Genomic DNA, 16,507 nt, shown 5'->3' on the forward strand with positions numbered 1-16,507 from the left:
ATGTTTGGATATATAGCACCATAAACACTAGTGAACTTGGAATTTCACCAGGTCCTTGCATGATTCCACCACCATATGAGCAGTTGAAAAAGAAAAATAATAGGAAAAGAAATGTCCTGAACCAGCTGAATTTTTGAAATCGGTTGAATATGCGGGAGGAGATAGCAATAGAAAAAGGTGCAGAATGTGACTGCTGATTCAGTATCAACACTATTGTTCTTCTCTTTCTTTATTATATCTCTTTTCCTATCTCCTTTTCAGTCATTATCAACTCCTGCATACTTCAGCCAATTCCAGGCATTATGTTGTAAAGTTTCAAGTCTGTATGCATGATGCCAATACTCTTGAGGACAGAAGTGAGCAGTAACTGGTAGGTCATCCATTCATTCTCACACATCAGGTCAAATAGGCTGCTGTCTAGAGAATAGAGGCCATTGGGCCTGAAGTTGTCAATGTATCTAACAATGTAGTTGTTATCTGAGTTTAGGGCCCGGACTGCAACTTTGCGAATGATGTGATTTTCATTAATTCTTCAGATTTGTATTGCCATCTGTCTATGTCTGAAGTGAACTGATGGTCAGGCAGGGAAGCCCATGCTGAGAGGTGTTTTGTCTGGAGAATTGGCCCTCTACCTTATTTTTGCACTAAAAACTGATATTTATTTTAAAATATTCAGTTGGACCCTCACTCTTAGCGCCACATTAAGGCTATGATAGCTAACGGGCCAATTAATTTTGTATAATAGCTCATTAATACAGCTAAAATGCTTATTTTTTAGTACTCACAAGTACTAGTGAGTTTGAGCGATTGACAAATCTTGACAGTTAGATTTTTGGGAGAATGGTGGGAGAAATGTTCATATCTCTCTATTGATTGATCTATCTATCTATCTATCTATCTATCTATCTATCTATCTATCTATCTATCTATCTATCTATCTATCTATCTATCTATCTATCTATCTATCTATCTATCTATCTATCTATCTATCTATCTATCTATCTATCTATCTATCTATCTATCTATCTATCCATACATTCATACATCCATACATCTATCCATCCATCTATCTATCTATCTATCCATCTATCTATCCATCTATCTATCTATCCATCTATCTATCTATCCATCCTGTGCTCTCCCTCTGCAGCACTGTATGAGGGGGTGTGTCTGGGTAGGAACCAACTCAATAATAATAAAGATCACGTGTGGGCTCGACTTTTCTGGATGTGGAGAAACAGCTCCTTCCCGCGGAGCACGGCAGTATGGCAAAAATAACAGCACATCAGGACTGAACCATTCACTTGACAACGTATAAATGCAACTTCCTTGTAAAAATGTCCCAAACGCATGAATATTGTTCGCAAATGTAACCTTAATTCTGTCGAGTTCAAATAATTGAATGCATCCAACGATACATGGTTTTGTTATATTAATGAGAATCGGTGTGATCCCCTTATTTAGACAGAAGGTGGTACGGTCCAATACTATTGAAGGCAAAGCTGAAAACACTGCTTGTTTTCAGCGAGGAGACGAAACGCTGATCGGCCGCTGCTGGGCCCATTTTAAAAACCCTTGTAACCTTTCTTTTTTATCCGCTTGGTTTTCAGACAGCACCTCCCTTACCTCGCCATGGCTCTGTGTGGGGGTGTCGGAGCCATGGCTTTGCCCAGCGAGCTTATCGTCCATATATTCTCCTTTCTGTCCGACCGAGACAAGCTCCGGGCCTCGGCCGTGTGCTGTCGCTGGAGGGAGTGTCTCTTCTACCCGGCGCTGTGGACCGAGCTCAAGCTGCGGATAGGCGGCGGCGGGCGGCTCGGCGGCGGAAGCGGCGGCTCCGGTTCCGAGGAGAACCCGAGGCTGGAGTTCCTCATGCGGAAGTTCGGTTCTTTCGTGCGGGAGCTGCAGCTGGAACTCGCCCCGGTTGAAGGCTACCTCAGCCCCCTGAGCAACGACCCGCCGACCACCAGGATGGACCAGCCGAGCCGTCCGGACGGCGACCCGCAGCTGTCCGAGCGATGGAGGGACGCCATGGCCACCTACTTGGACCAGGTGCTGTGTGTGGTCACCAGCATCCGCAACAACAGGTACCGTTACATTCGCTGTGAAAACCTATTTCCGTTGTGTTTTTGTTTTGGTTCATTTCAGTGAAATGTGTGAGTGTTGAATTCAAAGAAAGTGAATCGTGATGTAACATTTCAGTATTTGTTGCGTCGCACTAAGCTACCAGCTAGCTAGCTTAGTTTGCTATAAACAAACCCTGCCATTAGCCGTTACGTAATCAGGTCATGTCTTTGCAGTGCAGCTAGCAACCACTGCTCTCTTTATGTTTTTGAACCCATTTTGAAATATTATCTTTTAATGTCCACTTTTTACATTTACTGACGTCAAATAATACTGTACACATGATGGAGGCGTCAGTGTCCATGACAAGGCTAATGCTCGCCTGCGTTTCTTTTGTTGCTGGTTGTGTTTTCCATGTTACGCTGGTCTCTACATACCAGCTGATACAATGCTGAACTGGTGGTGGCCAGAGAAGGCTTTGTTGGCTGTGACTTGCTGATATCAGCACTGACACACACATGTACAGTGTGTGTATATATATTTATCTCTAGTATGTCGTTGCACATTCTATAGTCCGATCAGCTATAAGGTGTCTAGATTATATCTGGGCTCTGGGATCATTTCTGCTGTGGACATTCTGTAAAACTTAACTCTTTTTATCAAGATTTCTGATTTTACAGCAAAACCTCTGTGAGGCCTTCTCCCACCTTCTCTATTATGCTCTACAGACCTTTGTAGTATTGAAATAGCAGTCATCCACAGCTGTCCAGTCCATGTCTTAGTTCTGCTGAGGGGGCTGAAACCACTTCTTTTGTCTGAATCCTTCTTAGAGAGATGGTTCCATTCCAAAACTAGAATAGCACTCGGTAGCGTGCAAACCTCCGCTAAGGCCAAACAGTGGTTTAAACCAGTCCCACTAATCTGTCTGAAGTTTTCAAGAACCATGAACTGTTCCCTGGGAAATCAGCAAAATGTTGATAAATGCCCAATGTGAAAGGAATGCAAAAATGGAAAGAAAATGTAATGGTACATGGTTCATTGTAGTGATGCAGTGTGTGTTTCTTCCAGCAAATGCATTGCTCCCACTCTACAGGTGCTGGTTCATGTTCAAAACAATGAGACAAGACACTCTTCCTTTAATGGGGGTTTTCCTCACTAAGTAGCTGCTGTACACGTCTGTCTGAGAATCTTGTAAAGCTTAGCTCTCAGCTCATTTACAGGAAGTGGGCTGCATCAAACACAATTTTCACAATACTGGGTAGACCCATGTTGTGTGTGGCTGCATGTGGTTGATGATGCTCAACCATAGCTTAACTAAACTGTCTTTAAAGATGCAACTTTTGGCACATGGATTGTTCCTTGATTGTTGCTCTACAGAGCATGCCATGTACAAATAATGGGATCAAGACAGCAGAGCAGACATAATGCTTTGCTGGCAACTCAGCGATGTACAGAACCAGGGTTGGATGAGACAAACAAAATGCCTAAAAACACATAAAGTAGTATGATCTGGAAATGGTCACACCCAACTCCAAGAATACCAGACATCCTCTAAGTGCAGTGTCTTATCCAACCAGATACACAGCTTATACCAGCCTGACCAACAACTTAAAAAAATGTTGATCGATCAAAGATAATTTGTCTTGTTGGATATGGAAGATACCGGTACAGAAAGGTTGAGCTGTTTCTTTTTAAATTATTCATATTTGGTCATCAAGACGTCACGTCCTTACCAGCTGCAACTGATGGTATGGTTATACGTGTATTAATGTGTGCATGGATGCAGTTGACATCTAGTATTGAATGTTTTTTCAGTTTGTTGCATTTCTGTGCTTCTAACATTGACTCTTTCGTTCTCTAGAAACCTGAAAAAGCTGACTTTGTATGGCGACACCTGTATTCTCCAGCAAGAGGGACTTTTAGACAGCTCAAACTTGCACCAGATCTACCAGGGAGACAAAAAGATCAACGAGTAAGTAAAAACTATTTTCTGATAAAAAATATTCTGTATTTCATTTTGGAGCAGCAATGAAAAAGTGATGTCGCTTTCATCTGGGTAAAACTAATTTACAAAGAGGTGGTATCAGATCAGTACATAAACTTAAGTACTTTTCGATGCTGGTATCAGTATTGGAGCATCTACATTGTTACTTCCTTGATGATGTTCTAAATATTCTTCAACTTTATAAAACTTTTAAATGTACACATATTGTTGGATTCCCACAGATGGTTGGTACTCTTAATGGCCATTCCTTTTGTAATACAGCTCTTTTATCCATAACCAGAACTGTTGGTTTGTTTTGTAAACCTGATGTTTGGTTGGTCTTGTTTTTCCTCCTTTACCTCTGAGGTGTATTCTTAAGGAGGACATTTGTCTTTCATTTGATTTGGAATAGACAAATCTCCGGTTTTGTCCTTGTGTGACCTTGTAGGAAGCTGAAGTCATGCTGATAACTACCTCTGTTCATTAACCGGTCCCTTCTGCTATCTGCAGAATCCAGCAGTTGTTCATGGAGTTGCTGTCCAACAGCCGGCAGCTGAGATGGTTGTCCTGCAGCTTCATGCTGGGTCTGGTGACTCCCTGCTCCTTAGCCTGCCTGTCTAATCCTTCAGCTGAGACCCTGCGGCACCTCAGTTTACTGGACCACCAGCTAGGTATGTGTTTGTCTGGTATTTCACAAGCGTGGGGCTCCCCACTTGATTAAATAGTTCAAAAATTACAGCCAGATTTGCATTTTTTTTTTTACATAACATGTCACATTTCTGGAAACTGTCTTCAGGCCCCCTCATCTCACCATCAGAGTTAGATCGGCTCTCTAATCTTAATTCTTTGGCGCTGGATTTCTCTGACTTGACATCTGAGCTTTGTGGTCTTCTGGCGTCTCCAAGCCGTACTCCACTGCATCGCCTCTCCCTGCTGCTCAATGGCGCCGCCCTGGAGTTCAAATCGTTAGAGGGGACCGCTACAGAGGACGATTGGAAGGCACTGGTAATCTATGATTTTCTATGTAGCAGTTGTTCTATTTGATGACAAGGCATGGGGGTTTGTTGAAAATTACCACTTATCATTGGATTCATCAGTCAAGATAACCCAATCATCCTCAGGTCCGTGTGAGTGCCAACCTACGAGTCTACATCATGGCCCTAGAGGTCGACAGCTCGGAACTCCTTAGGGTCCTAAAACCAAGCCTTCCTCTGGTGCGCCTCCACCTCGACAGTTACAGCACACTGGTGACTGATGGCACATTGGAGCTCATCTCTCAGCAGTACAACAAAACGCTGACTCACTTCCTGCTCTTGAGGGATGACCCTGACTTCCCTGACCTCAGCATCAATCGCAACGAAGACCCACTGGTCCTTTTAGCATGGAGATGTAGTCAGCTGGCTGTACTGGTGATACATGGTGAGTTGAGCTTGTTGTTTGTGGAATATACAGTAATTTGACAGGAGGGTTGGTGTTTTGGGTCTATTCTTACATGTTTGGACGGTAAAAAAGTTATTTATTTTACAGTTGTTACCTGCTCTGTCAGTGATTTACTGCTCCTCTCTAGGTCTCTGTCATTCATGCTGCAATCTCCTCCGGCTTTCCATACATTGAAAAAGCTTACAAATTCAGTTGTTTTACCCAGTCTGAGTTTACAGATGTGTCTGATCACACTGTTTGTGTGTGTGTGCGTGCTTGTGTATGTGCCTATCAGTACGAGAGACGAACTGTAACGAATGTTCAGCTCTGCCTCGCAATTATCAATGCACAAAAAACCCTATTCAGACATTTGTGTTAGTCAGAGAGAGTAAAGTACCGGGAAAAAGTACCATTGGCTACTGGTACCGAATTCCAGATACTGGTATCGGTTCAAATGTGAATATTGCCAACTCTAATTTACAAAGGTTAATTTTGTTCTGTGCAGGGCCTATGTTCGATGGCATGCAGTCATGGTTCCATTGGTTACATATTGTATAGCGTACCCATTGGTTCAGACTTGGTTCGATAGATCTGAGGATCAGTGGCGTCCTCAATTGTATATGTGGTAGCTTAAAGCTAAGGAGGCCTACGCTGGTTATTTTATTCTTATCAATTAATCTTCATTCAACACCAAAATACTATGAGGTAATGACTTTGTCTTGTCTGGTGTCACACACCCAGCAAATAAAGAGTAAAATGTGTATTCTTAAGCAGTCTTTTCTTTGGCTGGTAGAGACATTTATGCCCAAAGTTACTTCTCCTTTTAGATCTTTTTTGGTTGCAAATCTGGTTCCTTTACTCCACCATGTTTGTTGCTGGGCAGCTATTGTGGGGTAGATTATCAGAACTTTTCCACTGAAAACATCTCCCTGCTATGTTAGGAGATGATTACACTGATAGTGATGCAAACAATAGAGTTCCACTTATCAAAATACAATCCAAAACAGTGTGCTGAAACAAGCTTAAGTTCTCTTAGTATTGAGGAGAAACACAAATTTGGGTTGTTTAAATCTTTAGGCTTGATGACACAGAGTGTTTGCTTCATTACTGAGGGACTGCAGTTTCTCATGTAGGAGGCAACATCTCAAACATTAACAGATTTACTTGGTTACTGTGGCCTGTTGTCAAATTACGCACACCAGCTGTTCTAGACATTGCAATCCATATTTCTGTTATGTTAATGTTCCTTTCTTAACTTACAGGCATTGTGTTTGTCTGGAATTAGGTCAAAGTTGCATCAGGGCTGATGTATTAACATTGGCTTATTATAAATAAAGGAAAATGACAGGTTCTAATTAAAGTACATTCAGATTGATATTTTATTCATTTAATTATGATTTAACAATTCATGTTTTGTAGTTGTAGAGCTGTATATTACACAGATAGTACTTATAGTTCTCATCCTCCCTTATCTTTATCTGTAGGTTACACTGTCTGGTCCCATAACTTGGTGGCCATCTCTCGGCTACGAGGTTCCAGTCTTCGCATCCTGACCGTCTCTGAGGAGAGCATCGACTTTGACCCCGACCAGTCGGTGTGCATTGAAGGCGACCCGGTCCACAACCTGGTCAAGGAGGTCTCGCTGGGCCTCGGCCGCGTCTGGCACCCTTGCTTGGATTCTAGCCTGGTTCTGTCCGAACCCACCCAGCAATTCCACCGTGAGCTGCAGGCTTTCAGCTTGGGCATGTAGGCAAGGGGGCAACTCCAACACATCTTAGATTAATCTGTTGTCAAGACCAGACCAGACCCACCAGGTCCAGCTCAGCTCAGACCTCTGAACCAGGCAAAGAGCAGACCCCCCGTGAGAAAACTAAACCTAATCTATAAAGTTTATTCTTGTGAATTGATGTGAACTGATTGTGTTTATTTTAATTTTCGTGTTTAATTCACAGGGGTTTTAGCACACAAACATTTATTACCATTCCCAGCAGATTTCATAGTCCTCCACTGGCATAGTATTTACTGCATAAATTATCCAATTAAGAATGTCCAAATAAAACTGGATATTATAATTGGCATTTAATCCTCTAACCAATGGCCAGTCTTGAGTAGTGACAATTTTTAATGTGTCTGCTAAAAGGTCATCCTGCTGCTTCACATGCCCTGATGTCTGGCCCAGGCTGGTCTGGTCTTGTCCACAAGTATTCAAAGCTCAATGTCCCTCCTTCACCTTGAAAACCTGCAGAGCCTCTGTATAATGTAATTTTTTCTTCCTCCATTTAACTGTTTCCATCTCTCCCTGTGCTCTGTATAATCTTATTTTTCCTCTGTGATGGTTCCCTTGCCTGTATAGGCTTTGTATGAATTTCATCCAGATATATAATCATCCTGCTCACAGATAGAACGAGTGATGGAGCAAGATGATTTGAGGAGGAAGTGTGTATGCAGACACATACTACTAGCTTAAGTTGTGAAACTATTTTTCTTTTCTTTTTTTTCTAACCATTTGCTCTGTGTCGGTCTGTCTGCTCCACTCCAGCAAAACCTGGAGTTTGTAAACGAAATGATCGATCACTTCCTGGGTAATGCAGCCTTCACTAAAGTACTGTCGATCTGAAAGCACCATATGCGCGTGTCCACTAGTATGAGAGCCTTGCCAGCAGGGTGGGAATCTCCATCGCAAAATGGCGGACTGAGGTTGGTGCTAGTCAGTTTTAATGCAGTTTTCAGCAACAGCGATGTCAGTGCCATGAGTCAGGCTACATCCACATTCATACGTTGTCCATCAACTCTGCTATTTATACGCCTGGCGTCCAGACTACTCTTGAGCTTTAGACGCTGCTGGCCGCGTTTTAGTTTGAAAACTCTGGGGCCACATTTTAGTCTGGATGATCAAAACAGAGTTTTCGAACAAAATGTAATAGTATGGATGTAGCCTCAGATCATTTCAACGCGAGTGGCATTTCAAAGCTTAATGGTTTTATTGGGGTATTGAGCGCCTTAGTGATGGTGTTATGGAGAGAGATTGTTACACACTTGCCGCCAACACACTTCTTACCCAGCTCACTTGTTGACCCTAAGGGTCAATTTCACCAGTCGACGGAAAGGGAGCCTCGTCCTTTGACTGACATTCAGGGCCAAAATATGAAAATTCAGCCTGTTACAAGACAACATACCCCAACTGTGTTTTGTTTTGACCTGTAGCGAGCTGCTAGTAAATCGTTACTTTTTTTTATATATATATATATTCACTGTAATTATGGCTGCCTTTGCTTTCCTCTAGAGGTCCAAACTTTCCAACTTGTGTCACTGGTTTCACTATAGCCCCTTTGTATGTCAAATCCAAGAAATGAACAGGAGTTTGTGTCAAAATGTGAAGTGCTCTGGGGTTAAAACCATCTCAAAGCAGGTCTTTAACATTCCATAGAGGAAATAGGACTACTCTCATAGGCCATGCTAAAACAACACCAGTATTCTGTATGCACCGCTTCCTATGGTGGTGAATGCCAGCAGCACTGTAGGTAGGAACCAGTTCTCCTGGAGGAAAACATTTCATGATTAAGAACAGGGAAAAGAAAAGGCACTGAATGTAACTTTACTCTCATTCCGTTGGCCAGTTGTTTTTTAATTTTATTTGAGGCGAAGTGTGTAGTTATATTTGCAGCAAAAAAGAATTTCTCGCCACAACAGTTGGGGGTTGTTGAATAAGTGAGGTTGGACATTGTAGGTTCCACTTACAGCCAAGACTGCATTCTTCACTTTTTTAGAAAAAAAGGCACCTACAGCACAATGTGGTTTTGGGTTGTTTGTTGCGAAACGTATTCTCTGTCAGTCTCAGGTAGGCTTTTAACATCACCATGACCACGGCCTCAGTGGTGGTGGTGATGTTGTCGCATGGGGTGTGTGAAACAATCAGTTGAGTTAATGTGAGAAATATTCCTTTTTTTTTTTTTCTTATTTCTTCTTGAGTCACAGTTGCCTTGGAAACAGCCCCTCGTTTTCTGGATCCAGTTGTTGTTGTTATTGATGATCTTGTTTATCTGCCATCTGATGAACCCTCACTCCGCCTCGGCCGGAGGGTCAACAAACCTAATCATACATTTGTTTTAAAAGATTAAGGTTGATAAAGACTAAAGAATGGCAAAACCAATCTTGCTCATTGCACGTTTTATATCTCCAGTAGATGATGGGGGGGACAAAGAGAGAGGGAGTCCATCCTGTCGATAGAAGCCCTGCTGGGCCCAGTTACTGTCTACCTGTTTAAAATCACTGAGTGGATGCCTTTTGATCTAATAATGAAATGAATATTGTTCAGGCTCAGTGGAAGTGCTAGCGCGCCATGATCATGAGTTAAGCCAGGCAATGTTGACAGAACATCTTGTGCTATGGAGAGATGTGGAGTTTCAGTGTCACCTGTGATTGACTGGGCCCTGATCTGATGCCTCAGTGTTGGGATAGCTGTGGTCCACCGGTGTGTTACGAAGGCATTCTTGGGCTGAGTTGGTATTTTAACAGTAAAGTTGGATTGAGCCATTGGGCACCTACCTTTCATGAGTAGCTGCTTTTTAGAAAAGTTACCATCTCAAATGTCTACAGCACAGTTCAGTCTGAGGTCGAGGCATTGGCATCGCATGTCTGTGAAGGTCCATATCGTGGTCGATAGTTTACAAGGCTGGCTTTTCCGTGGACTGATGTGTAACCAGAGTTTCACAGCATGGCAGCACCTTGCAGGTTCAGGATGAAACGCACCTTGTTATGGGCTACCAAATGTTTGGGCGTCCGTTATGGGACCTTGATGGTTCAGCCGTGATAATCTCTCTCGTCCTTGGTCCATATCTCAGGATGAATGCACTTTGGTACCAAGAGTTTCTTTTAAAGGCTGTCTGTGACTTTGTGTGTAGAGCTGTACATTCAGAAGGGAGAGCAACACCAACATGAAGACATTCAAATATATTGGGTTTTTATCTCATCTTGCTCCTCCCTTCGGCCATTGTTTTCCCCTCATCCTCATTTTATAGCTCGAGTTTATTGCTTTATGTTGTTTATTGTCGTGAGCTGATGATAACTGAAATCACAGCAGTTTTATGGTAGCATGTAATGTCAAGCTAGACAGTTCAGCAAAATACATAGACCTTTACAAACCGATATTAACAAGCTGGTTTTACAGGCTCCACCCCTATTTGCCGTGTGTACCCGCCTTTGTTGGCTGTCTTCTTATGTCTCTGCATATTATTGGCTCCTCACAAGAAGTCAGATATCACTGTTTGAGCCCCTATGACCGTGTTTCTACCCAGAATAAAATGAGGGGCTGTGGTTTTACCAGATTCTGCTAGAGTGGATTAAAAGTTTCATCTCCTTTATAATATTTTCATTGAAGAATGTATTAAAATGAATTGTCTTCTTATCATGGTCACTTCCCATATGGAAGCATTATTTATCAAAAATTGATGGTTAGCTATTTGTGATATAGAAATATTTTAAGAACCTTCAGGCCACAGAATGCAGAGGAGTAAAAGAAAGATAAAGTAGATGATTGCAGAATAATGTCTATTTTTTTATATATATTGCTTCTATTAGTTTGGTTCTTCACCAAAACACCAAACGTTTCGTGAGATGATGAGGAAATAATGCTGTTCAGAGAAAGAAGAGTTGAGACCACAGGCAAATGACTTTAAGGTTTAAAACATTAGGAGAGGAATCTGCATAGCATGTTGAAAAATACTGCCAGTGGAAAAACAACCTGTCCCTGATCCCTTTGTGTCATCGCTAATCACTATACGTTGAGCCATGTTGTGCCTGAAAGCTTCTGGAGTTTCTCTTTGCTCTTCCCAAGTTACTGGCTTTGTGTTGTGTATTAGTTGTTGCTGTGATTTGTTAGTCCACTCTTTAGGGAGGCAGCGTTACAGTAGCTAGAGCTTTCAGCACACGCGTATACATTTTTCTCAGAGTGTGCCTGGATTTTTTTGTGCAAGATTTCATGTGAAAAGTATATCCAGTAGAAAATGTGCAAATACAATGTTTTGAATGTGTATGTGAAGAAGATATCAGCAGTGTAGCCGTTGTATGTTTTCTGCGTTCGTGTGTGTGTGTGTGTGTATATTTAACGGGTGAGGGTTTTGGCTTGCTCGTGTCCAGCAGCACAGTCTTATCACTTCTACTGCAACAGGAAACAGGAACTGAAATCGTTTCGTTCTCAGGGTACAATCGGTTTTCAAAGCGTGTAAGAGGACGGAAAATACCAATAGCTCAGGGCGCTAACTCGCTCATTTGAATATTAGGAGTCACTGGATCTGTTCTCCTCTCCTAGATGTGTTTTAAGCTGCCAAAGACCACAGTGGAACAAACTTAACCCAGACACAAGTCTAACTGAAGTGCCCGCACACACACACTGGCAGGAGGCTGGTCCAGTATTCTATTCCTAACCTTCTTTTTCTCTTTACTCCTTGTGGTTCCACTCCTCTCTTGAGCCGTTTTGGAGGATGTCATCACAATTGGAAGAGGACTTTCTCCGGAGGTTGCCTTTCACACATGAACAGCGCAGCAGGAGATTCTCCGCTTAGACGCGCTCACAACAAAACAGAAATCTTCATAGCGTTCAGGTGAGATGTGGTGCAGGAAGGGGCAGAACATAATGTAGGAATTCTACTGCTGAGATCATATTTTCGTTTACAGCACATTGACTTTAGCGTAGGCCCTTAAACCAAAAGCTCTTTTGATGTCTTTGTCTGCCTCTTCTAAGTGTATGGCGCCGCTTTTCATCCTGAGATATTTGTATTCGTTTTGGTGTTTCTCTTACTCGGTGGCGTGTCATCAATACGCCCACTCAATCACGGTGAATCCTGCGGAGAATCTCCTTCTGTGATCTCGTAATGGCTTATTCAGACTTCCTCCAGAGCTTTTACTAGAGGGCTGACCTAAGAAACTCTGCAGCCTCTCATTTGCCTTCTCATTTACAGCCCCTCCGGAGAATGTCAGGAGGTTATTCAAAGTTCAATGCACGTCAGAAAGCAGCTTGTGTTTCCTCCTGACTACGACCACTCTGTTTTTGTTTGTCCAAACACTGGCCTTGATGTAATATGGAGACAACTGTGCTGGACTGGATGAATCGTCAAGAGTCCTTGTAGATCAAGTCCAAAGCAGACCTGTGCACAAAGGCCTGGCTAATCTGTCGTGGCTGTATTGAATTACATATATATCCAACATATGTTATTTAATATGGGTTTGCAGAATTGTCGCACATCATGAATGCCACTCAGGATATACATTGCATGTTGCCGTAGGATCGCAAAGAAGGTACAGTGCAGTACAGTTCTGCTGCTGTGTGCTCTCTTCCATATTTCCTCCCCCCTTTGTCTTTTCTCCATCACCTGTTCAACTGTGAGGAGTGAGTGAATGTAAAACTAAAGGCGAGGAGGACGAGAAGTTGAGATCTATCTCCCAACACATCAGGGACCAAACACTCTCCTGGGTTTCAGGACAAAGGCCCCTGTGCTTGATGTTTATGTATTGTTTCCTGCAAGCCCGTGGCCAGGGTCAGACTTGATGGAAAACATTTAGTCCTGAGCTGTTGGAGCTGTAAAAAAAATGCTGCTAGAGATCTGCTAATAAGAGGACATTCCACATAGGGGGTTGCTCAGGCCATCTGACTAGCAAACAGTCTACTACAAGAAAATGAAACCCTCTCTATTTTTTTATATTTATTTTCGAATGGTGTGATTTTGAAGGGATCAAAGGTGCAGCTAGTACTGACAGTCACAGCAGATCACCAGCTGGTCTGAGCAGAGCAGAGGTGTGATACCATTTCGAAAGGGGTTGATATAAAGTGTCACCATTTCAACGGTCAACTGTGTTTCTAACATGCGTTCCTGCAATGCCAAGCTTTGCTTTCACTCGATGCTTCGATGCGTCCCGAGGCCATTTAAGGGCCTTTTGTGTCGGGTACACAAAAGGTCACAAGTGAAAGCACGCCACACTGACTGTGCTATATATAAAGTTGAGTTACTCTTTCCGTGAAATCAGTTGCTTTCACTCGTTGAATCAATCTTCCAGTTAATGAACGTCACAACCCGGGAAGCTGAGCTCAGTCTGCGTATTTAGCACAAATACGTGCAGACGTCAATGTAAATGTTCACGATGGATACAAAAGGGCACCTGGCGTCTGGGCGGGACTTATTGTCACACAGTATGCAGACAGGGGTTTGTGTATGACAATGTTATAATCTGTAAACACAGACTGACACACAGTGAATTTTTGAATGAGTTCTTCCATGAAAGTGACAGGTAGAAGACTTCAGAGCAGAGACAGGGTTTCAGTTATTCAGGAGACAATTACCAGCAGTTAGTGTACATGCATGTGGTGCAGCCAGGTCGAAATGCCCCTTTTGAGTTGTTTATATCCTTCTTTTTATTTTGCTATGTTTTTTGTGCTGTTTATATGCATTCATAGAGAATATCCTGGAAGATAGCAGGGCCCCACTGTTGCCTGGTGGGAATTTGAATCCACAGAGCTGGCCTCTTAATGTCATCCATCTGAGACAGTTGGTGTTGACAGCTTATTAAAACTCAGTGTCATTATCAGAAGATCTACAGGGATCTGGGTTTGTCTGTCCGACCAGGCCCTAAGACAAACAGCAGAGTTTGAAACGTTTGTGCTTATACTCAACAACCAATACTAATCTCACTTACATGGCCAGAAGTGTGACTGTGTGTGTTTAGTACCAAAGCAGCAGACTGTGTTAGATCTGCATCAGTCTATACACAGGCTCAGAGCCACAGACACGCAGATCAGAGATGACCAGTTTCATTTCCACTTGAATCACTGCTCAGACTCAACTGGAGAGGTTGTGATTTTGACTCTCAGGATGTTGATGAAAGTAAAGCTGAAAATAGCAGTAGAAAAGAGGTAGTAAGATGTTTATGGGCCTAAAACCTTCCCCGAATAAGATTCAGGGAAGAGGTAAACGTTTGTGAAAGGGTTAACATGATGAGACAGGGTTTCCTCATCGCAATGTGAGTTTTAAGACTCTTCCTGTCTCGTAATTATGGAAAGGCTAAGATCATAGACTACTACCAGTAACATGCAAGACGTTGAATGAGCTCACATAGGGCTGGACTCAGGCGGGAATGTGAAGAATCTGATAAACATCCTGATATATGTTTCTGTTACTTGGAGAAAAACACTGGATGTGCATCACACTGGTATGAAATCAGTCCTGTGTAACAACAGATAGAGATATATAGATGTGTATGAGGCGAGTTTATGACCTCAGTGAAAGGGAGGTTCTGCCATCAGCAGCAGGCCACACTGAGACCTTTTAGAGGAAGTTCTTATTCTCCTGTTTTCAGGTTTTGCCATAGCTTTAGATCTCAGCGGCTCTGATGTTTCTGGCGAGTAAACAAAGTCTTTCTTGTCGAGTCTGGAGAGCCAAACCTCCTAATTCGCCAGGCAGGCCTGCTGCCCAGTCCAGCCTCACAACTATGCAAGAGGAATGCATATAATCCACACTCTTTTTGTTTTTGTTTAGTTTTTCTTTCTCTCACTGTCACGCAGAAGAAATTAAAATGTTTCAACTAATAAGAACTTGCAATGACAATACTTGGCCTTATGATTTGTGAAATCTTATCATTTTGTTTTAAGATCTTTTTGATTCTGGTCAGCCAGCCCAGCGACAGCATCGGTGACGGCGGGCTCACTCTTGGTCTCTGTGAGACTGACTAGATGGCCCCAGTTTTATCGTGGTACGAATGTTGTGCATTTGTTTAAAATCAGGACAGTTTGCAATAACAGCAGTCTTACTAGTGGCCACAAAGGGGCACAAGCAGTGCTGACAGCGCCCGGCTGCGTCTTTAGAAAACCATAGAGGAAGAAATATAAACTATATAAATAGATATATAAACTCACATAGTGCATATTTGTATAGGTATCAACAATGCATTACCGTGGTATACTATTATGCAACACATGTCCGGGTTCAATTTATGAACGTGAAGTATGTTATTGAAATCACGCAGACTTTGTAAATCAGAAGCTATGTTGTTGTGTGTGTTTTGCAAAAATGGTTTTACCATCCTTAATGTTGAATATTCAGAGCGCTGTGTTCCTGTGTTACTGTTTGTTCAAGTGAGCACATAGCAACAGGTTTTACTTTTTCTGTAAGCGGGGAGCCAGACGTAACCCAAAATACAGCTGGACCAGATTTCATAAACCACGGAGCATACGTCAAATACCTTTTTTATTATTGTTCTAAAACCTACAAATCGGATCTGTGCACAGCTTTTAAACCGTATAGAGTCTAGTTTCTAACTCACCTCTGCATGGTTCAAGCAGAACTAGATGGGCTCCCACTTGATTGGTTCCTCAGCAGCATGGATTAGCATGACTTGTTATGACCAAGAAATGAGGAGTTCCACCACAACTAAAGTCCTTTTTAAAAAAACATTTTAGTCGTGAACCTGAATCAAAGACTGAAGTCTTATAATAAAAGTCTGATTTGAAATCTTCCCAGCTGTTTATTGGATTAGTCTGCAGGAGAAGATTTTATCAGTGAGAACAGTGTTGATCCATGGTTCTGTTGTAGAGTAAAAGAGGACGTTTTACAAACCTCTGTGTAAACCTCTTAACTGGCAGGTGGCGAACACTTGTGGGGTCAACTTGCTGAACGGTGATTTGAATCAATGTTGAATGAATGCTTATCTTCTTTTAGTCAGTGAATAAAAGCATTAAAAAGTAATTTGCTTTCATTGTCTTATTGTTTCTCTACCTGCTGTGTTCAGTGTCAGGTGAAATTCTGAAGATCCCCACACCTGTTTGTTTTGAGGTTTTATTTGGCATTACCAACAAAACATTAATGGAGAGATTTTTTTTACAGAGGTCATACTGCTGCACTGATGCTAATGTGATTTACATTACTAAGGATTTAAAGATAATACATGAATACAAGGTTACTAATGGAGCTGGAAACAAACAGGATATCCTAACTAGATGATTAACTAACCAGGTAGAGCTTTTGGGGGTACATGGACATCCTTAACCCTACACCC

At 42.3% G+C, this 16,507-nt stretch overlaps 1 protein-coding gene across 1 annotated transcript; it reads left to right on the plus strand.

Annotated features, from left to right (window-relative positions):
• Window positions 1–1,536: 1,536 nt before the first annotated feature.
• LOC133015205 (F-box only protein 33) lies at window positions 1,537–16,197 on the plus strand. Its single transcript, XM_061082347.1, has 6 exons — window positions 1,537–2,087; window positions 3,926–4,036; window positions 4,559–4,719; window positions 4,845–5,053; window positions 5,170–5,467; window positions 6,952–16,197. Exons 1-6 carry the CDS (start codon window positions 1,633–1,635, stop codon window positions 7,215–7,217), a joined length of 1,500 nt encoding a protein of 499 aa, XP_060938330.1. The 5' UTR covers window positions 1,537–1,632; the 3' UTR covers window positions 7,218–16,197.
• Window positions 16,198–16,507: the final 310 nt, after the last annotated feature.

Source organism: Limanda limanda, chromosome 12 (assembly GCF_963576545.1).
Source record: "Limanda limanda chromosome 12, fLimLim1.1, whole genome shotgun sequence".
Classification (NCBI taxonomy): domain Eukaryota; kingdom Metazoa; phylum Chordata; class Actinopteri; order Pleuronectiformes; family Pleuronectidae; genus Limanda; species Limanda limanda.